This window comes from Diabrotica undecimpunctata, chromosome 5 (assembly GCF_040954645.1).
Source record: "Diabrotica undecimpunctata isolate CICGRU chromosome 5, icDiaUnde3, whole genome shotgun sequence".
NCBI lineage: Eukaryota > Metazoa > Arthropoda > Insecta > Coleoptera > Chrysomelidae > Diabrotica > Diabrotica undecimpunctata.
The window spans coordinates 53,433,490-53,457,372 of NC_092807.1; the positions used below are offsets into that span (position 1 = coordinate 53,433,490).

The 23,883-nt window shown below is 32.7% G+C and overlaps 1 protein-coding gene across 1 annotated transcript in view; it reads left to right on the plus strand.

The window, feature by feature from the left end:
- The first annotated feature begins 14,241 nt into the window (after positions 1-14,241).
- LOC140440629 (uncharacterized) overlaps positions 14,242-23,883 on the plus strand; it is a 34,792-nt gene continuing 25,150 nt past the window's right edge. The window contains exon 1 of the mRNA XM_072530996.1: positions 14,242-14,507. Coding sequence (XP_072387097.1) covers positions 14,453-14,507 — 55 coding nt within the window. The 5' untranslated portion in view covers positions 14,242-14,452. The remainder of the gene's footprint in view (positions 14,508-23,883) is intronic.

The window sequence follows — 23,883 nt, forward strand, 5'->3', positions numbered from 1 at the left end:
GGTACCTAAGAATGTTAACAAGTTATCTGCAGATTTGATAAACGTAGAAAGATCTTCTTTAGACGAAAATTCTGGTAATGTGGAACACAGACTAGCAATATCGTTATTAGTGACAGGCATTTTGGAATTTTTCTTAGAAGATACGGATTTTTTATTACAAGAAATGAAATTTCTTAGATTAGAAGTTGACGAGTTATTAATAATATTTAAATTCAAATTGTCAAATAATAAATTTAAATTTTCAACACTGTTTTGAGAAATATTGTTAAAAGTGCTCATAAAAATTAAGGAAAGAAAGGAAAAACTTACATAAGGATGATCACAGTTGATTTCCAATGGATAATTTCTTTCTTCTCCAAGGTTCGATCGGTCTCGTTAAACAACTAAAGTTGACCAGGAAACTGATGTATGTTTCTGTACGATTTTAATCCCGTTCGCAGCGCCAAATATGCCACAAGCACACAGTGCTTGTGGCATAAAAAAAAAAGTGGCACTTCTCAAAAAAAAATATTTTATTTTCAAAATTAAGTTACAATTTACAGAGATATTTACTACAACTAAATAAGAACTAATAATAATAATCGTGGGCTTCTTCCTTCCTTCTTTATAACCTCTGATCTTCGGAATTTGCTGACTAGATAGTCGGGGAGCTTCTTTCACATTTTTATATATATATATATATATATATATATATATATATATATATATATATATATATATATATATATATATATATATATATATATAAGAATTACTGGATATTAGTGACTGTGGATATAAACAAACAACAAAGTTTATTAGGGTTGCAGTCAGAAAATTGGCCGGGATGTTAATAAAACACTCTTTTGGCTTTTTGTCTAGCTTTCGGAATGGTTTTATTGCTTTTTGACACGACATAAGTGACTGTAATTTGACAAAACACTGTAATAAGAAAAATATGTAAATATTTATAAAATATCACAATTCTTCAGTGCAACTTACTAGTCGTTGAGGTTATTTGTAAAAGCATTGACACTCAACCATCCGCATACCAAGATCAGTTTAGATGATCTCATAACAATTTTAACATTTAAATTGGACTCTAACATCTTTTTGTTCAATGGTAATTTCTTTAAACAAATCTTTGGCATTCCAATGGGCAGCAAAATATCCCCCATACTATGTAACTTTGTTTTGGATGAACTTGTAAATACCTTTTCACATACCTTTTATTATACGATATGTTGATAATTTGATTTTATCGGTCCCTTAAAACAAAGTAACTGATGTTTTAAACACCTTTAACGCCCAATGTGAACACCTAAAGTTTACGGTTGAGAGATAGGCTGATAATATGATTCCTTTTTTAGACATGCTAATCCATCGTGGCAATGATGGCTTGCTAAGGACGGAGTGGTATCGTAAACCTTGTTTTAGTAACCGTTTTATAAACTTTCATTTTTAACATCCATCTAAGATGAAAACAAATTTGGTTTTGGCCCTGAAAACTAGGGTTATCAACTTGTCACACATCGAGTTCAGAGACAAGGGACTAAAAAAGCTGAGATCTATATTACAAGAGAACTCCTATCCTATAGGGCTGTTAAATAAACTCATTTTCGGTTCTCCTTTTCCTTCGCATTTTTCTGACAACCAAAATTTTCATAACAATGAGGTCCGACAATTGACATTGATGCACAACACATCAGTGATACCATTTAAAATAACTTATGGTTGCCTACCCTACATTCCAGTTCTGACACCGAAGCTAAGGAACATCTTCAAAAATGTTAGTGGTTTAAAAATTACAACCAAAAATGTGAAAACTAAATCGAACTTGTACACAAAAACAAAAGATTCCTTCACAATACAGGAGTCATCGAATGTTGTTTATTCCATACCGTGTACCAATTGTAACAAAATATACATAGGAGAATCATCTCGTATTTTTCACAGTAGGGTGATCTCACATCGTAGCGATATAAGAACCAAAAAAATAAATGCATGTGTATTGACAGAACATGCATTAACGTTGAAACATGAATTTAATTTTGAGGATTCCTGTATTTTGGCAAAGGAAAGGAACCATTCAAAACGTGTTTTCTTGGAAATGTGTTCCATAAATTCTAGTACATCTTGCATCAATAAAAACTCAGACATAGATAAACTGAGCAACATTTATTGTTACTTACTGGAAAAACATCCAAAATAAAAGTAATATCTACATGTACCTACATAAATTACACTTCTATGCATAACATGTTGCATACCATTAAGACAGGTTTAAAAATTAAAATCACCTAAGATGGGCCTCTAAAAGAAATATAATATTAAGTACACCTAATTACTTTTTAATCATAGAGTTTTTTCTTTTTGTTCTCTATGTGTCAGAGTTAAAACACACCAGTAAAAGATGACAAACTAAGTTTTACTATCTGTACCGAAATTTTAAAAATTTTAGAATGTATTTTGTCCATTATTTTATATTTTATATGTGTGTTATTAATGTTGAGTGTCAATGCTTTTACAAATAATCTCAACGAATAGTAAGTTGCACTGAAAAATTGTGATATTTTATAAATATTTACATATTTTTCTTATTAAAGTGTCTTGAAAAAGGAATAAAACATTCTGACTGCAACAATAATAAACTGTGTTGTTGATATATATATATATATATATATATATATATATATATATATATATATATATATATATATATATATATATATATATGTTCCGAAAATTAAACCTAGAGCTAAGATTAATACTATAACAAGAATTAATATTAAACTCAACAGTCTTCCGGGTTGAACCACATCAATTATCATTGCGCCGAGCTTTCGACATCCTCTTTGATGTCTTCTTCAGGGCTTCCAAGGTCTGAGTATCCCAAACCTCCAGTCACTAGAGACTAATCACTAACCAATGCATTACTGCTACTGGAAACAGGGGACAGTTATTTATAAGGTCGATGGTGACGTGGTTTGGGTGGAGGTTGGCGTGGGGGTTAGCGTGGGGATTGATGCAACGTTTCTAACAGTAGGATTTCAATTGAGGGCGAAGCGGACGATATTTTCTTTATGAGAAATCTTCACTTCGAAGGTAATCGTATGTCATCTCGTTTATTAAAGCAATTTGGCCTTTTTTTAATTTCTATAGCTTTTCCGATAATTCTCGGTTTATAGAAGCGGATAAAAGCTATGGTTCTGGAGTTTTCAAAATCAATTTTGTGACCTGTATGAAGATGGTGTTTGGTCTATATAGGATCGGGGGCAATCTGCACAAGGAATTTCATTGGATTGTTTAAGTGTCCACGCCTCAACCTCACAGAAAATTTTTTCATTATGTTAAAAGTTGACCATACAATTTCAATGCGATATCTTATTTCTTCTGTTTAATCAGTATCTTCTGTGATCCATGCTTAATTTAGATTTTTTACCACCGCCACCAAAGTAACAAAATTAAAAATTTACTTTAAAAAAATGTCAGATTGGATTTTCTGTCACGAAATAAGAAAAGCTAATATTTTTCAGCTCATTTTGTTCAGAAATTTTTTTGCAATGTTACAATGTTAATTTTAATGTTACAAATGTTAATGTTTATGTTATTTGAAGAAGTTCCATGCTATAGTTTCGTTATTGAAAAACGAATATAATGTTTCATTAAAATGTTTTTTCAAAGTTTTCTTCAAGTAAGTACAATGGACTACTCATCCGGGGAGAATTCTCGTAGCTCAGACTACAAAAATTATAATCAGCGACAATATCTAATTCCAGACTACTGACACTTCGTGAGTTAGAGCTACTAAAGTGAAGAGCGTTAAAAATTTAAGAACCTGCAACCTATTATGTCTCAGGACATACTAATATAGAGGCAGATCAAGCGATTGTGGTGGCGAAGGTATATGATTAATGTAATGTTCACGAAGGCTAATGATTGTCTGACAATATGCGGTTTGGCACGGTCTTTGGTTTTGGATGGTAATTAGATAAAGAAATAAGATAAAGCTCCACTACCTCCTGCATATAGCGTAGGGCTGTCATATTACTCCCACGGTTTGCTGAACGTGTCGCTTCCTGTCAAATTATGGGTCACGCCTTTCACAACGTCATCTCATTACTTTTCCTCAATTATCGTGCATCCCCAGATAGAAGCATGATTCGTCACTTCTGACCAACTTATTTCGTTTCCCGATCCGACAGAATAGTTTTTCTCTGCCCTAGAGCAAACAGTTAAGCTGATGTTCATCTGTGGGAAGTATTGGGCGATGTATCGTACGCATATCAACCATCCTATGATTCTCTTTAAACCAGTGATTTATCATGGCTCGAGTACAACTGAATCTGTCTCTTAGAGCCAGAAGTCTTAATCGAAGATATTATCGGTCTGTGATCTCTCTGCGACGTCAAGAACAACTCGAGCGGTGTACTAAGCCTTCTGGACTGGGAGCATGAGTTCATGCGTATTCTCACTATAATAAACTACGTAAGGATAGCCATATACTGTAGTAAAGATCTGTTGGTCCTCTTAGAAACTTCTTATTGGCCGGCTTCACGCAATCCAACAATTCGACCCCTATCAAAGTCATCCAGCTTTAGCTAGGACAGCCAGCGAATTCTACGCACTCTATACATTTTGAGCAATGAAAAAAGGCTTCTTCATCAGATGAAAAATAAAATTTAACTGACACCGTAAATTTACAAAAACTAAATTCTTCTTTAATACGATACAATTAAAGCAACCACCACAAAAAATTAACAAATAAACCTGAAAATTGTATCACTTGTTCATGGCAAGATAAGTGGGTATGTAAAAAATTAATGAATTCACATAAACATGCCTGAGTGTTTACCTTTTTTGTCACTTAGTATATATACTTCTGTGCATATTAGCTATGTTTTTACATTTTTGTCTGTGTATATCAAAAATTGACGATTATTTCTTTTATTCGAGGAATGTCAGGCAAGATGACGCAACCGACAAAATGTTCCCCAATCTCTACATATCCCTCTGCCGTTTGCAATTTCAGCGAAATTTTTACATTAAAAAGGCAAATACGCGGAGCTGCTTACGGTTGAATTTGCAGACTTAGGATTCTCTAAAATGTTTCCAAGTTTTAATGCAGTTCTCTCGTATCTGTTACAGAGTGGTAAATTATTATTTTCTACTTCTTTGATTTTATAACAGTGCAGTTTAGGTTAAAAAAAAAATAAAAATTAGATTTTACTGATATTGTCATATACTTACTTGACATTTTAATAGTTTCATGACATGACACTTGGACGTTGATAGATATCATGGGACGTTACTTATTTCATTACTTACGGAATTACGTTATGTAGGTCACCACACACATGTTTTTAATCACTGAAATAAAGAAACATAAAATACATTCAACACCATTTTCATTAGATTACACGTACATATACAACAGCTTGGCGACGAGGACGGTCGAATCTATAAGAAAATACAAATATTGAGGCCAGTAAGCCAGTATACATATATATATATATATACATAACCTCACTGCAGCGTGACCCACAGTAAAAATTTACAAATAATCTACATACATAATTGAAATCCTGTCTAATATTAACAATTACATATAAATTTAAAAGATGACTGAGACTACCATCTATTCAGTTCATACCGTATTTAGCATTGAACCTTACGATACATCCAATAATTTTTACCGGTGCTTACAACGCCTTCAGAGTGGATTCAATGTCTTTGCAGTACCAGAAGACAAGAAAACCGCATACCTTCTACACTACATGGGTCCAGATGACTATGATATTCTTTGTGATAAGATTTCGCCGAAAAAACCAGACGAGAAATCTTATGATGAACTGATAAATACAATGAAACTGCATTACAACCCTGATCCGTTAGAAATATTGTAAAATTTCAGATTTTCACAAAGAAAATGACATGAAGGGGAAAGTGCCAATGATAATAGCTTTACGTAGATTAGCTACAACCCGCAAATTTGGTAATTATTTAAACAAAGCTCTGAGAAATCAATTCGTATTTGGTCGTCGAAACCAAAATATTCGAAGCAGACTCCTAGAATACAAGGATCTTACAATGGAGAAAACATTAGAAGTTTAGCAGCTCGATTACAGAAGTCAAATACAAGTTCTAATATAAATAGAGTTTCTAGTGTCAGGAATAAACAAGGACACATACAACCTACAAATGTGAAAAGAAATGATATTCATTATAACCAAACTAAAAATATATTTTGTTTTAGATGCGGATATTCACAATATATTGCGAACAAATATAATAAAACACACTTAGTCTGTAGCAAATATAAACGAGAAGGCCATGTGAGCAAAGTATGCATGAAAAGTAAAAGTTCGAATCAGGTAGATCAAGTGGAAGAAATTTTTAACATTTATTCAGATCATTCATACCACAGGAAAAAATTTACAATTTCAGTTAAAGTCAACACGGTAAGCCTATCCCTTGAAATATATTCATGTGCAGCTCTTACATTAATTAATTTCAATGATTTCAAAACATATATTCCTAATTTAAAATTACAAAATACCGATTTAAAGTTAGTTACATATTGCAAAAAGTCCTTAGATGTGGTGGGTTTTCCACAGGTAATTTTAAACATTTACATAGTAAACTGAGATATACCACCATTAATGGGTCGTGAATGGATACGCCAGTTAGATATAATGTTCGATAACATTTCAGAAGTATCTGAAATTACAAATAAATAACTTACAAATTTACTTACAAAATATTCATTAGTTGTCCATGAAAGTATAGGAAAAATTCAAGGTTTACAAGCTACATTAAAAGTTAGACCAAACACTTTACCTTTCTTTATAAAATCTAGGAAAATACCATATGCGTTATTACCAAAAGTGGAAAAAGATCTTACGAAGCTAGAAAAGGAAGGTATTTTAAAAAGGCAATAGTTCTGAATATGCTACAACTATATTACCAGTTATTAAAATTGTTCTGAAGCAATTTTAATAATATTTAAATAGTAATTACAGTTATTAAAAGTAATGGTCAAGTACGGATTTGTGGAGATTTTAAAAGTACTTAACAAGCATTTAGTGGTAGACAAATACCCATTACCTACAATTGAAGTTCTATTTTCTACCATGGCTGGTGGTGATAAGTTTACAAAGCTTGACTTACAACAAGCATACCTACAAATGGAAGTACGCTCAGAAGATAGGAACTACTTAACACGTAGTACACCCAGAGGATTGTATAGAAGTACAAGATTAATGTATGGGATTTCCAGGGCACCTGTAATATGGCAGAGAGAAATTAAAAACATTTTAAAAGATATCCCAGGAGAAACAGTTTTCCTGGATGACATAAAAATTACAGCACCCGATCATAAGTTACATTATCAAAGAATCGGTTTTTAGCAGACTTGAAAAATACAACATTAGAGTCAATTATGACAAATCTCAATTTTTAGCAGATATAAATAATAAAAATGGTATACATAAAACCAAAGAAAAGACGAAAGCTATACAGAAAGCAAAATCACCTACAAACAAGAAAGAAACTAGAGCATTAGTAGGACTCATAAATTTAAGCCATACTTTACATCAAATTAACAATCTTCTTAAAGATGAAGTATCTTTCAAATGGGACAGAAAATGTAAGGAAACGTTCACGGCAGGGAAAAGAGAAATGATCTCTGATAAAATTTTGGCACATTTTGACCCAAGTTTACCTTTAATACTTGCAACTGATGCGAGTCCATATGCAGTCAGAATAGTATTATGTCACATATATCCGGATGGATCTGAGAGACCAATTCAATTTGCTTCACAAACACTTACAAAAGTATAACAAAAATATGCTCAAATAGATAAGGAATCATCTGTCATAATTTTTGGTATTAAAAATTTTTACTATTATCTATTTGGTAGACATTCTATGTGGATAATCAACTTTTAGTTCAAATATTTTCTCCAACTAAAAATTTACCTACACTAACTATAACTAGAATGCAATAGTATGCACTGTTTCTTCAAAGTTTTAATTGCACAATTAAGTATAAAAATACAAAAGTCTGTGCAAATGCTGATGTACTGTCAATATTACTTCCTGATACTACTTCTGAATTCGATTATGATGTGGGAGATCAGTTTGAAATCAGTCAACTAGAAACGTTACCTGTTAGTTTTAAAAAATTAAGTTTTGAAACTACAAGAGACCCCACACTACAAAATCTTTACAATGCTCTAGGAAATGGAAAACTGATCGATGCTAGGGATAGATTCGATGTCCCACACATAGAATTTTTTTAACAAGGAAATTGTATTTTTCGACAACAAACAGCAGTAATTCCAACTAACCCACGTAAAAAAGATTTAAATGAATTACATACTGCTCATTTTTGGCATAGTCAAGATAAAGATGTTTGCAAGAGAATACTGCTAGTGGCCAGAAATTTCTATGGATATAGAAGATATATGCAAAAATTGTACACACTGCAACAAAATCAGGAATAATCCAGAAAAAACAGTAGTACACCCATGGGAGACACCTCGAACCACTTTTGCAAGAGTTTACGTAGATTTTGCAGGACCTTTCATGAATTCATACTATTCTAGTGGATGCCTATACTAGATGGACAGAAATACATATTTTTAAAGATTTGACAAGCAAAACTACCATAAACTTACTAAGAAAAATTTTTTGTGCATTTGGAATTCAAAATTGTTTAGTTTCAGATAATGCACAAATGTTAACTAGTTACGAATATAAACAATTTATACAACAAAATGAAATATTTCACAACTTCAGTGCACCATATCATCCAGCTACAAATGGAATGGCAGAGAGGTACGTACAAACGTTCAAACAAGCGCTACGTGTACAAAAAGAGATAATAATGAAAGGGAGCTACAACTCAATAAATTCTTATTAAATTACAGGAGAACCCCACATAGCACAACTGGTGTCAGTCCTTCAAATTTGATGTTTGCAAGAGAGATCCGAACACGATTAGATATATTGAAACCGTTTTACAAAACACCTGTACAAAATCAAAACCATCAGAAGGTAAGAAACTTAGAGGCGGTAGAGAGAGTAGACACTCGTGATTACATACATGATAATAAATGAGAATTTGGTAGAGTCAAACGTAAACTAGGGAAATTACACTACCTTATACAGTTAGATAATACAAGAATATGGAAGAGACATATAGATTAAATTAGATTTACACCTGTATACATTAATATAAAACCGACACATTTTGACCTGGGTAATAATTCATTTGTTACAAATACTTTTGCGCCAAATGAAGCAGCACCATGTCCTTGTTCGAATCAAGATACAGATTTACATGATTCAAATAATGCTTCAACTTGCTTACCGCAAATACTAGATACTACAAATACTGTAGCGAGCTCAGATGACGCTCCCGTACTACGAGAGTCCCAACGGGTGATAAAAAAGCCTGTAAGGCTGATCTTGTAAGTATTATGTTTTTGTTTTTAATTTATTAACCTTACAAGTTTAGCATTTCCTTACGAGGAGGAGAGTTGTCATATACTTGACATTTTAGTAGTTCTATGACATGACACTTGGACGTTGACAGATGTCATGGGACGTTACTCAATTCATTACTTACGGAATTACGTTATGTAGGTTACTACACACATGTTTTTAATTAGTGAAATAAAGGAACATAAAGTACATTCAATACCATTTTCATTACATTACACGTACATCTACAACAGATATTATATTATTAAATTTAAATATTTTAAATAGGGGAGCGTCAAGGACAACCTTCAGGCTAAAGTTTTATGAAATTTTCAACTGATTTCTGACCAATCTGCAGTCTTCAAAAGACAAATAAGTATGTTAACTATTTTAGTGCTATATGTATAAAAAATGTTTGATTATGATTGGAAAAATTATTTTCCAAATACATATAATGTATTTTTCAAAAAATACATTATATGTATTTGGAAACTCAAGTAGTCATTATCTCTCATAAAAAAATTGTATCGACGTATTAAAGATGGTTCCGTTTAATTTAATATTAATCTACCTGTATCTACCTGCTTTTTGCGTGACAATATTAAAGAACAAGCAGGCTGGAGCGTCTCCATGTCTTAGACCATTATTAATATCAAAGATTATAGAGTTTTCTCCTTAAATTCTAGTGCAAGAGCTTATGTTTTGCATTATTAGTTTTGTCAATTTTAATAACTCAGATGGGATCTCAAAGTTAACCTTTGACTTATAGTGCAGATTTCTTAACACTGTCATAGGCTTCTTTACCCTACCCCATCCTATCCATACCTGTACTTGTGCTTCGACCTATCCGGTACCTGATATAAACGGCTAAGTTACCAACAAGCAATAATCTAACGCTTGCAACATTTGGATGCATTTCTAATGTCTTATAGTAATTCAGCAGTAGCATCAAAAATACTGCACCTACATCTAAACAAAACTAATGAATGGTTTAAACTCTGAAAAATTAAAGTTTAGTAAACCCCTCAAAATCTACAAATATTACATTTAACGAGGTACATGTCCCCAAGTTAACCTCGATGGACATCCTTTACCCCAAAAGGATGACATACAATATCTAGACATTCACCTAGACAAACGATTAACATGGACCAAATATATATGGACGTAATTACAAAGCCCGTTTGGCCATAGGGTTTGCAGCTCTGGGGTCAGCCAGCAAATCTAACGTTATGAAAATACAAAGATTTTAATCTAAAATTCTACGCCTTCTACTAACAGTCTCTGAAGAGCGCAAAAGAATTTCTGAACAATATCAAATGAGGTTTTGCGTGCATTCTAATAGCCTGATATATAATCTTTTTAATAAACAACAGGCGAAAATCTTGACGCGAATTGATCCCTTAGCCCAACCTAACTGATCCTGACTTTAACAACTAATAATTTAACAGAACATTTGTTAATTCTAAAGGCGGGGTCCCACCAGTCGCGCCGTGCTGTTTGTTTTGATTCATTTGTGCGCAGAGTGAGGTTGAGCGACTAGTGGGAACGACAAGTAGCGCTGTGCCGTGCAAGTTCAAACAAGAACGAACATTATCCGTTGGTTGTCGGTAAAGTAGTGTAGATCAAAGAAAAGTGCGCGTTCAGTTGGAACGGTGTTTGTGATTGAAGACCATTTTTACAGATTATTGTGTTTTTGTACTATTTTTGTGATAAGTTTTGAGTGGAATCATGAAGAAGTTGAAAAACTTATTGAGGCATACAGAGACAAACCGGAATTGTGGAATCCGAAAAGCAATAATTATCATATAAAAAGTAAGAAATATGATGCATGGGTATTTATTGCAGACAATATCGGTTGTTCCGTCGCTGAAGCTAAAACAAAGATGACGTCTTTGTTGTCTTCATATAGAAGAAAAAAGGTGAAAATGAAAAAGTCAATGGGCACAGGCAAAGGTAATTTTACATTTTAATTTCAGTAGACATTGATAAATGTTTTGTTTCATTTCTATGGATAATTGAATTTTTTTTAGGACGAGATGATATTTTTGTCAGTACTTGGTTTGCTTATAAGCATTTTCAATTTTTGACAGAAAAGGATGCACGTCAATCGAATCGACATAGAAACACGTGACAACAGAGATAATATAGAAAATGTAAGTATTTCAAAATTTATTTATTACTAAAACTAATGTAGGTCTATTGTTAACATTATACTTATGCTTGCTCCTCTTGCCAAGCTACATGTCCATCTGTAACAAAATAGTCAGCAAGTTCATTGCAAATTGCCTGTGCATTTGAAGAACTTTTTCTTGGTATTTTTCTTAAACTAGACAATGAGGATTTTTTTACCTTATTTCTCCAAGATCCAGCTACTTATTCCTCGTTAGAATTCTCCCTGTCAAAAGTACCTTCTGGGGTATATATATTTTTGGATTGTGCACTCTGCCTTAAAAAGTTATGTAAGTAGACAGTTGTTAAACTATGTCTCTGGCTTTCTGCGGCTACAAAAGCATAGGTTTTCTTAACACTATGAAAATGGAGCTAAGAATTCCAAAAGCATTTTCAACGACCCGTCTTGCTCTAGAAAGGCGGTAATTAAATACTCTTTCTTTTGAACCTTCGTCGTGAACGCCAGAATAAGGTGTCATAATGTTTTCATATAATGCGAATGCCTCATCTGTCAGAATAATATATGGTATAAATAGATCACGTTCGGGAAGTGGTTTACCCTTAGGTATATTCAGGATATTTTTCTTTATTTTTTTCCATAAAACAGTATTTTTAAATATACCGCTATCGGATATACGACCCTGTGAACCTACATCAACAAATAAAAAGTTATAGTTTGCATCCAAAAGTGCAAACAAGACAATGCTGAAAAATGATTTGTAGTTGAAGTATTCACTGTTGTTACTGTTCATTGGTGCTTGTAGTGCCACATGTTTACCATCCATAGCCGCTAAACAGTGTGGGTAGTTCCATTGTTCTTCGAATTCATTTGCACATTTTAGCCATTCTTCTGAATTTGTGGGCATTTGTAAATAAAAAGAATATTAATTTGGATATGTATTACTTACAGGTTTCCGATAACGTAGACATCGAACATGACATGCCAGGCGTATTAGACGAAATGAATGAATCTCAAGAAAATATATGCCATATGCCTACAGAAGAAGCAACTGAAAATGCTATTCAGCACCCTAGCCCATCAAACAGGGTTGGTCCGCCTAAACGGCAAGTTCTTGCTACTCCAAACAGGTCAAAAAACACAAAAATACTGACGATCCCCGGCTAGTTAGAGCCTTTAACATTTTAGATAGTGTTACCAATGTATCACGGGATGAGTGTTCAACATTTGGAGAACATATCACTGAGAAGCTTTGAAAATTTACAGAGAACAAAAGAAGCATACTGATGCATAAAATAAACCATCTTATTTATGACGCAGAAATGGAACTATATTCCAAGAATCAGTATGTGTCAGCTAGTTCAGAATCTTCTTCTGGCTATACTCCCCAACAATGCCCTACGTCAATACATGATGCTGCCTTAGTAATTCAGTCATCCATTATCCCCACTCATGTTTCCCAAAATCATCATACTAAATACCACTCACTCACTTTCTACTCCTCATTCGCCTGCACTGCCTACCCCTGTTCCACAAGAACATTCTATGTCGGTACATTCACAAAATTCACATACATCACTTTCCTCTGTTCTTTCCTCACAACTTTCTCCTATTCAGGAATATGTAAATCATTTTAATGTGTAAATAAAGCCATTATTATAGTGATTTTTATTATTTGAATTTGAAGTTATTATCTATTATAATGTATGTTCTATAAAAATTAGTTTTACTTACGCGTATATACTGTTTGAGTGTTTCATTGAGAGCACCACAAACTTCCATAACACTCCGTGATACAGTTTGTTTGGGCACTTTGAATGTATACATCAGACTGCTAAATGAATCTCCTGTTGCTAGGAATCGTAAAGTTATCGCCAATCTTTCCTAGCAGATACAGCAGTTCCGTAATTAGTATCCTTTTTTTTTTATTACTGGTTCAATAATTGTTAACAGGTACTCGAAATCGTGCAACGACATACGACAAAAATTTTGAAACTGTCCTGCAACTAATTCACTTAAAAGATTATTTCCATTATAAACTTGTCTACTTTTAAATATTGGTGTAACCCAATAACGACGTTTCCTCCGGGTCTAAAAATGGTTAATTACTATAACAGCAGCACTTGCTATTGCTAATTTTGTTTCCATCGTGCGCGTGTAAATAAAAACTGGAACTTATTTGCTCCTCTAGGAGCACATGCGCAAAGTTGCGCCGCTCTGTGTATTTCTGCTCTGCGCTGCTCGACGCAGAGCGGCGCAGCGCAGAATAGCGCGACTGGTGGAACCCTGCCTAAAGGTAGCAGGAAATTTTATTGTATTTTATATATTTTTGTATTTTGAGTCAGATATACTTATTACGAGTAAATCTATCAGTTATAGCATGTCTACAGAATTACTATAACCAACCACATCCGAAGAGATGTTACTGATGTTTGTTTTCTTTGCATTATTTCAGTTTATTTAAATTTATTTAAACCACAAATAAATAAAGTAAAATTATTTGTAATTTAAAAATATTTTTAATATCTGTCTTCTTTATATTTTTAATGTATCCGGTACTATCTATTTGTGTTAAACCATGCTTAAAAAACTAGGAGAAAGTTCTTTAAGCGCATAACTACCAAACAACTGGTACCATTTACTTTCCAAACTGTTCATTCATTTGCTGACTAGTTACAGTCGTGATACTTTTAAGAGAGATGCGGTCCTCATTATAGTCTAATAAAATATAAAACGAAATTTTATGAATTTTGTCGTATATTTAAAAGTGGTCTCAGTTACAATAACTTTTCTTTAAAAGTGTTAACGAACAGTAAACGACCATTGTGAAATTATTCGAAAAATTAATACAAAATGGATTATTGTGTAGACAGAGTTCCAGAGAATTTACAAACAAATGTCGCCGTAGGTAAGTAATAAACACTCATTATTAGACTTCTTTAAATAGTTAAAAAGTGTAAGGAAACATAAACAATTCAAAACAGTTGTATGTATTTATCTTTCTTTTCCGAACAATATCTGATCTAATTGATAGTTTTCATAATATCCAATTGTTTTATATCGTGTATCTTGTAAATGTTTTTGATCTACCTAATCTTACAGTCTATTAATATCTTTCATGCTATTATTTTAATTTTATTTGTCTCTACGTTTCTTTGCATTGTACTAATTCCAGAAGTTGTTTCTGCGGTATAAGCCATAACAGGCCGGATTGCAGAGATGTGTATGTGCGTTTTTGTTTATATTTACAGGTATATATGTTTCAATGATATGTCGTTCACGCAAGCAGCTGTTTTGCTTTCTTTTGCCACTTAATTTCACGGTATTTCCTTTATTGGTTAATTTGATACTACCAGACTTTTCGGGGCGATATTTTTTGGTGTTGAGTTACTTAGGCTTAAATTAAACTGATGTCTCATTCTTTCCAAATAATCGCATTCTCTGTCACCTGTGTAGCATTTTTCTTGATGTGCCTATCCGTGACGAATGTATGCGATCATCATAGAAATCTTCAGCTTATTTGTAGCAGCTCAAAATGAATTGATCATATGTTGTGTTAAACCAGCTCCTGAGGTTCTTTAACCAGGATGTTCTTCTTCTTCCTGTACTCCGCTTTCCAAATATTTTTCCTTGCAGGAGGGTTTGTAGGAGGGCATATCTGGATTTATTTTGCATAACGCAAAATAAATCCAAATGTAGGAGGGCATAAATGGATTTATTTTGCATAATTATGTGTTGTAAGTATGGTAACTTTTGAGGTTTGATGATGGTCAGTACTTCTCGGTTCTTCTTCATTCTTCTGAGAATCTCCTCATTTGTGACTCGGTCAGTCCACGGGATCTTAAGTATTTTCCGATATAGCCACATCTCAGATGCTTCATATCTTCTGCACATATCTTTGTTGAAGGCCCAAACTTTAAAACCATTAAAAAAGACAGAGAAAGAAAAAGAGATAGACCTACTTATACCAAGAGAAAGGCTCTTAAAGAAGACCCCCATTATGTTGAACATAGATCTTTCGAGTTGAAGTGCGTCACTCTTACTTCTGCGGTTTGACTGACGTAGAGTTGACCTGTTATCGTTTTTTTGCTAATTTTCATGAGCTTGGTTTTATTTACGTTTATATTGAGTCCATATCGTTGACTATAATACGTGATTTTGTTCATAAGGACTGGTAGGTCTTCTAGGTTGTCCGCAAATACTATCGTCTCATCTGCATACCTTATGTTGTTTAACCAGTACCCGTTTAAATGAGTGCTTTTTTCAGTCCGGTGCAAATCTTAAATATTTTTTCACAGTAAATATTTATGATTTTCACATATTTGGTGTGTTCACCTTTTATTTCTGAGATTTTCGGTCTGATTCGAATACAGATTTCTAATTATTTTTTAGATCTTGGTTGTTAATTTCTGCTTCTTTTAGTATTTCCACCATTTGCGTGCTGCATTCGATCAAACGCTTTCTCGTAATCAACCAAACAAGCATATAAGTCGCAGTTAACGTTTCTTCATCTTTTGAATAAGACCTTTATAAAGAACAAATTAAGAATGTATATATATATATATATATATATATATATATATATATATATACATATATATGTATGTTATTATATATATATATATATATTATATATATTATATATATATATATATATATATATATATATATATATATATTATATATATATATTATATATATATATATATATATATATATATATATATATATATATATATATATATATATATATATATAAAATAACAAAGAGGGATCGTAAAAGAATTGAATGGATACGGAGGCAAACCCAGGTGACTGATGTAATCCAAAGAATAAAATTCCTGAAATGGCAATGGGCAGGACATATGGCAAGAAGAACAGATAACAAATGGACCACTAGAACAACTATGTGGTACCCCAGGAACGCTAAGAGACCAAAGAGGCGCCCAAATCTCAGATGGGATTATGATATTAGAAAATTAACAGGAACAACGTGGTCTCGAATAGCACAAGATAGAAAAATATGGGCGCAAATGAGCGCAAATTATTAGAACAACGTATAACTAAGACATCGTCGAATATAGAATAACATTGAAATAAGGGAGGCTGCACCGTAATTGGAAACGGTTGATAAAGCTGCACATGATGATGATGATGATATATATATATATATATATATATATATATATATATATATATATGTTAAGAACAAAGCCTTTTTCGTTTCGTACCAATAGCATTTATGAAACAATACATTTATTTTATTTTATATATATTTATATATATATATATATATATATATATATATATATATATATATATATATATATTTCTTTGTCATTAGGTATCTTTTTCGTCCAATGTTTGATTAAATATTTGGATTTGGAACAGTTGTTACCTATATATGAATATTATAATTTTTTAATTATAGTCCAGTCAGAGAGTTGACCCCTAAAAATCATACAAACAAGCTAAATTTTGCCGATAATATTAATTTTGGGACCCCAAAAAAGGTGCAAAAAAATTTACCACTATTACCCCCGGGCTTTCCCCTAAAACCCCCCTCGTAGGATGGTAAAAGCGCAAAAAAAACCGATTTACGAAGAATCTGCACGCCGTAGAAAGAAATGTTTGAAATAAAAAATGTAGCTGAGATAATTTTAAATAAAAATGTTTATTAGCACTTTTTGTGTAGAATAAACCGTTCTCTCAGAAACAGCGCTTGAAGCGACCGTCGATTTTGACTGTCAGTCAATTTGTATCAGCTCGATGGTAAAAATTCGATATCTTTTGATCAAGTGTCCTATCGACAAAAATCAAGATACGTTTTAAAGATAAAGAATGCAGCTTGCGTATGCAGTTTCTGTATTATGCAGCGAATAAACTGTTTTTATAAAGGTCTTAAATAAACAAACGTGACGCGATTTTTGTCATTTTTTACTATTCTGGTGAGATCAATAAAATTGTAAAATTGATCACTTTCATTGATCGGTTGTAGTAAAATTTTCATTTTTAGAGATCAATCTTTAAAACACATGACATAAAATTTTAATTTTGAGTAGTGCCAATAAGGATGAGGCATTTTAAATATGAATAAAAATCGCAGAATTTAATGCATTCCATTTTAAACGATCGCACGTCATGGTAAATACCTCCAAGAAGACGGCTTTAGGTGTAGTTTATAGCAAAAGTTTGGTTCTTTTGAAACACGAGGTAGTTTAATTTAAAAAATATATTAAACGTTTTAGATTGTTTGTAACGCTAAATTTTATGTCCAAAGTTTTTTATGTATATTTCAAAGGTCTTACATTACGGATTATTATTAACTTCACGTCATAAATGTACATTAACAAAGATTAAGATAATTATATTGTATACAGTTATAATTTCCTTTATTTTTAGTGCTCAATAAACAATTAAGGTCCTAAGCCTAACGAGATCTAGACGGTGACGTCGTCAAGCCTCAAGCAATAACGAACCTACGACCTTAAATAGTGATTTAAGCAAAAAAATGAAAGAAATCAGAATTTTAAAAACATAATTCTCTTCATTTTTTCTTACGTACATTCATGTCGTAAAGTTAATAATAAAGTAGATAATTCAATAATTATGCTTCTCTCTCTTTCATTATTTCTACCTTAAACAATTTGTAAAAAAGAAATTGTCGGAAATTGCATTTGCAATAATTTCAGCCTATACTCCTTTTTTTTTGATAAAATGAAAGGCAGATATCGAGCACACTTTTCTTAATTTAATCTTGCCCAAGTACTTTCGCTATCTAAAGCATCATCAGGGGCATTTCGTCAATTTGACGCATTGACGAAATGCCCCTGATGATGCTTTACATAGCGAAAGTACTTGGGCAAGATTGGGCTAGATTAAATTAAGAAAAGTTCATGTATTCGAGCATTCAACCTTATATAAATTTATACTCTTTTTGTTTAAAAGTTGAAAATGAGTTATATATGAGGCAAAAACGGTTCTCCTTTTAAACCAAGATGGCGGCTGGCGCAACGACGAAATTCAGTGGCGATTTTAAGCTTATACTATTATTGACCTCTTCTAAAGGTTAGAATAATAAAATTTGGAGTAGCTTACCATGCAATGTTTAATTCTATCCTAACTGTAATAAGAATATAATTCCAAATAACTTTCAGATTGGACCGCTGACAAAACTTGTCACATTGTTACCTTAAACTTCTTCTTATAATGCCGTGCACCTATAGTGCGTTGGCGAATTATCTTAAGGCCAGATGACTGTCTTTAGCGGTATGCAAAAGATCGCCAGTGTTCATTATTATGCTTGTCCCAGTTCTTTATGTTCCGTACCCACGACATTTGTTTGCGACCTACTAAACTCTTGCCTTCAATCTTTTCATGGATGATTAGTTGAGGGTTTGCGTATTTTTCATCTCAGAATATGGCCGAGGTATCCAATTTTTCGTACCTTGATCAAATTGAGTAGTCCTCTCTCAGTATTTGCCTTTCTTAAGACATCCTCGTTTCTCACCCTATCTGTCCATGGTTTGTGGAACATTCTTCGCAATGTCCACATTTTGAAGGCCTCCAACTTATAAATGGAAGGTACTCTTAACGTCCATGTTTCCACGCCGTATAAAAATATGGACCATACATAGCATTTAGCCATCCTGTAGCGGGGATTGAAGGAAAGATTGCGGTTACATAGTAGCAGTTTAAATTTGATAAGAGCTTGTTTTGCTTATTCGGTAAGGCATTTTATTTTTTGTTGAGGATCCCATTGGTCATTCATCATCATTCCCAAGTATTTAAATGTTTTCACTTGATCAATTGGAGCATTATCTATCTAACTGCATATCATGTTCGTTGTCTGTTATCATCGCGGTGTCGTCGGCGTAACGAATGTTATTTATCGGGAACTTGTTTACCTTTATTCCACACTCAAAGCCTTCCAGTGCCTCTGCCAAAAAGTGCTCCACATAAAGATTGAACAGCGTAGGAGACAAGATACACCTCTGTCGCACCCCCTTAAAATTTCAAATTGAACAAATTCCCCTTCGTTGGCTCAGTGAAGATGTTCGTTCAGTTGTAATGGAAACACCAAATAATAGTAGCAGAGTTTATTGTTGAGACGTACACTATGGGTGTTGACCCGGGATTACTTTGAGTAGAGACTGATGAAGTTGATCGTTGAAGACTATCAAGTTTGTTGAGTGAATATTGATTGAATGCTTCTCTAGGCAAGAGATTTAGTTTTATATAAGTTTTAATTAGGTCAATATTTTCGCGGACCTTGCGTGATATGTGTATCTAATTTATGTAAATTGTTTAACTTTGTCAGCACTTTTGACTGATGTCCAAATTATATTATTGATAATTGACCAAATGTGTATGTAACCTAATTAACTACGTGTGTATATTTAATAACAAATAAATTCATTCGGTCTACTGGGTGATAAAATTATACTGTCCAATTTCGGATATGAATTCTGAAGATTTGATATTGGACACTAATTCTTCTGTGTTGGTTGATTTGTTCAGTCTCACTCGTGCTTTTTGATTCCAATAGAGATTCTGGATAACTCTTATATCTTCCTCGTCAATGTTAGCGTTGTGTAGCATCTTTATCATTGCGTCATGTTTTACGGTGTCAAACGCTCTTTTATAATTGAGGAATATTATGACTATATCCTTTCGGTGATCCATGCAGTTTTGTACAAGCGTATTCAAGCAGAAAGCTGCTTCACGTGTACACGGTCCGACCTTAAACTATTCGTCTGTAATTTATCATCCTAACTTCCACTTAATACATTCATCATTAGGATATTTATAAAACACTAGTAATTCCGTCCGTCACTCTGCAGTCACTCGTAAAATTTTTAAAACAATAAACTTCTTTCATGTAAACCAAGTAAATATAAAGTATGATCTGATACTCTTTTCACTCTTCTGATCATTTTTTACTGTATCCTGTATATGTATATTTTTTGATGACGCGCTATATACTATATCTACTACATGTCTCATCTCGTTTTATTTAATATTTGATATGCTATTTGATATGCTAGGATTTGGCTAGTTGTTTATTTTGTACTCAGCTACAGGCCTTTTTCAGGTCAATAAAGCAAAATACAGATACCATATAGTGTATCTATTATCATCCATAGTGTCATGTGATATCTCGTATATCGCTATACGTTCATAAATAACGAAATGCTGTGTAACGCTCTTTTGGTAGTCGCTTTGTTAATTTTTTCTATCTTATTATATTCGTTATATCCTCCCCCTTCATTTGCTCTGTCGCATGTTAGGATTCGGTCAGTTGTTTATTTTGGACTCAGCCAGAGGCTTTGTTTAAGTCAATAAATCAAAATTTGTCTTACAGTAAATATATTTTTATTCATAGTGTCTTATAATATCTCCTATGTTGCTATACTTTCATTAATTTTGAAGATACTCTGTACTGCTCTTTTGGTAGCTGTATTATTTGTTTTTTCTCTCTTAATATATTCGTTATTTCCTTACCTTCCATTTAACACATCACACGCTCCAATTGGACCAATAATAACAGATAACAGAGAATAATAACAGAGATATGATATAATGGCTGCAATACCCTTTTGGCATTGCAGCCATGTTTATTTTTTCTGTCTTAACATATTCACTACCTATGTATCACGATCCGACGATCTATTCTACATCCACCACAAAACACTAAAAATCTATTTAAATCATCAATACGACTTTTTATCGCAAAATTGTGTCAGCTATTCTTTCCGTACAGTTGTTTGTAAAAAAACATCTTAGGTTAGGTTAGTAATATAAATAAAAAAAGTATTAAAATAAATAAAAAAAGTGTCTAAATTTCCATATCAATTTGATACAAAGAAGCGATATACACGCTCTAAATCAATTATAGTTAATATATTATTTTATAAATTTTCTAAAGCCTTTATTTCTTTATAAACAATGGTATTTCCTTATTAAATAAATATTTCTTTATAAATTTATAAACCAGTGACGTATGAGGTGTAATATATACGTGATTAATCAAAACAAATACAAATACATGGCAAATACAAAACCACAACAACGATGTACTGAACGAACAATAATTAACACCGGCTCAGAAGAAACACCCGACATAACCAACTATGAAATAAGAATGGCCCTAAATCAACTAAAAACGAATAAATGTCCGGGAGAGGATAAAATTACAGTCGAAACGTTGAAAATCGGTGAAAGAAAAATAGAACAGCTATTAAATATTTTATTTAATAAAGTAATTGATGAAGGAAAGATTCCTCAAGAATGGTACAAATCCGAAGTCATTTTACTATTCAAGAAAGGAGACAAAGCAAACATCGAGAATTACCGACCAATATCCTTACTCTCACATCTGTATAAATTACTAACTAAAATCATAACCAACCGTCTAACACATAAGCTCGATTTCTATCAACCTATCGAGCAGGCTGGATTCAGAAAACATTTTAGTACCATAGACCACTTGCACACCGTAAGAACACTGATAGAAAAATGCACCGAGTATAATGTTCTAATTCATATGGCGTTCGTCGATTTCCATAAAGCATTCGATTCCATCGAATTATGGGCAGTGCTTGAATCTCTAGAAAATGCACGTATAGATTCAAGATACACTAACATACTTAAAAACATATATGAAAATGCCACCATGCAGATAAAGCTGGACGAAAGCACAAAAACTAATCCCATAAGACTACAACGGGGAGTAAGACAAGGAGACACCATCTCTCCCAAACTATTTACCCTTGCTCTAGAAGACATTTTTAATAAGAAACTAGAATGGAACAATAAGGGTATGAACGTCGACGGATCATACTTAAACCACTTGCGATTCGCAGATGACATAGTTTTAATAGCCGATAATATCCAAGAACTAAATGATATGTTACAACAATTAAATGCAGTTTCAGGAGCGGTAGGCTTAAAAATGAATTACAGCAAAACAAAAATACTGAACCGAAACCAGACAAATATAACAATACAAAATCATACCATAGAAAATGTTGCACATTATGTATATCTAGGTCATGTTATCAAACTAGGAAAACCAAAGCAAGATGCCGAAATTAAAAGCAGAACACAACTGGCATGGGGCGCTTTCGGCAAATTAGCATATATCTTGAAAAACACCTCCATTCCTGTAAACTTAAAGAAAAAGGTGTATAACACATGCATACTACCAGTTTGTACTTACGGCTTGGAGACAGTAGCCCTTACCAAAAAATCTGCTAAAAAATTAGACGCAAAGAGCAATGGAACGAATCATGCTTGGAATATCACTAAGAGACAAGATTAGAAACACCGAGATAAGACGTAGAACGAAGATTAGGGATATTGTGGAAGAAATTGCAAAAATGAAATGGCGCTGGGCAGGTCACGTAGCCCGATATAATGACAACAGGTGGACACGGACAATTCTGGAATGGAGACCAAGGACGACAACAAGAAGCATGGGAAGACCTCAAAAATGATGCGTAGATGACATAAGAACAGTAGCAGGCAAACAGTGGATTAGATTGGCGCAAGATAGAGAAAGATGGAAGCAATTGGGAGAGACCTACATTCAGGAGTGGATGGAAAATGGTTGAGAAAGAAGAAGATTAATCAAAATTGTTAGCAATAAATCAATTGTATCGTTTTAAAACAAAATATTATTGAAATTTCAGATTTATACAAATATTTTAAAATCAAAATTACCTAGGTCGGGTTGATCCGACCTTTCGATATTTCTCGAGATATTTCTCCGATATTTCTCGAGTTGTTATAAAAAAGTTGTGAAAAAAAATTAAATGATGTCTTATGAATTCGATAAGTACAAAAACAGCATGTACCTTCTTGCATATAAACCAAATTAAATTAGAGCAACCAATATTTTTGTCAATTTTGCGAAAAAAATAATAATAAATATTTGTATTATTAATTATCTATATAATTAATATGTGTAATTAATATTGTTAGTATTTTTAATTGAACGTATCATTTCAAGAACAAAATCTGAATGAAATGTCAGATTTGAGTAGTTCAGATTTTCTTTCCTAGATGGCACTAGGAAAGAAAGTTTTAAATCTAAAATAACGTAAACCTTTTCATTGTTTTATAATAAATTCTACCTTAAAAATAATATTAAAATTAATTATTACTTACACTGACCGGCAAAAAAGTGGCCACCCCATAAATTTCCGAAAATAGAAATTCATTGGAAGTTTTATGCACTGTTTCATATTATATACTCAACATCTTTCAATATTAAAACAAAA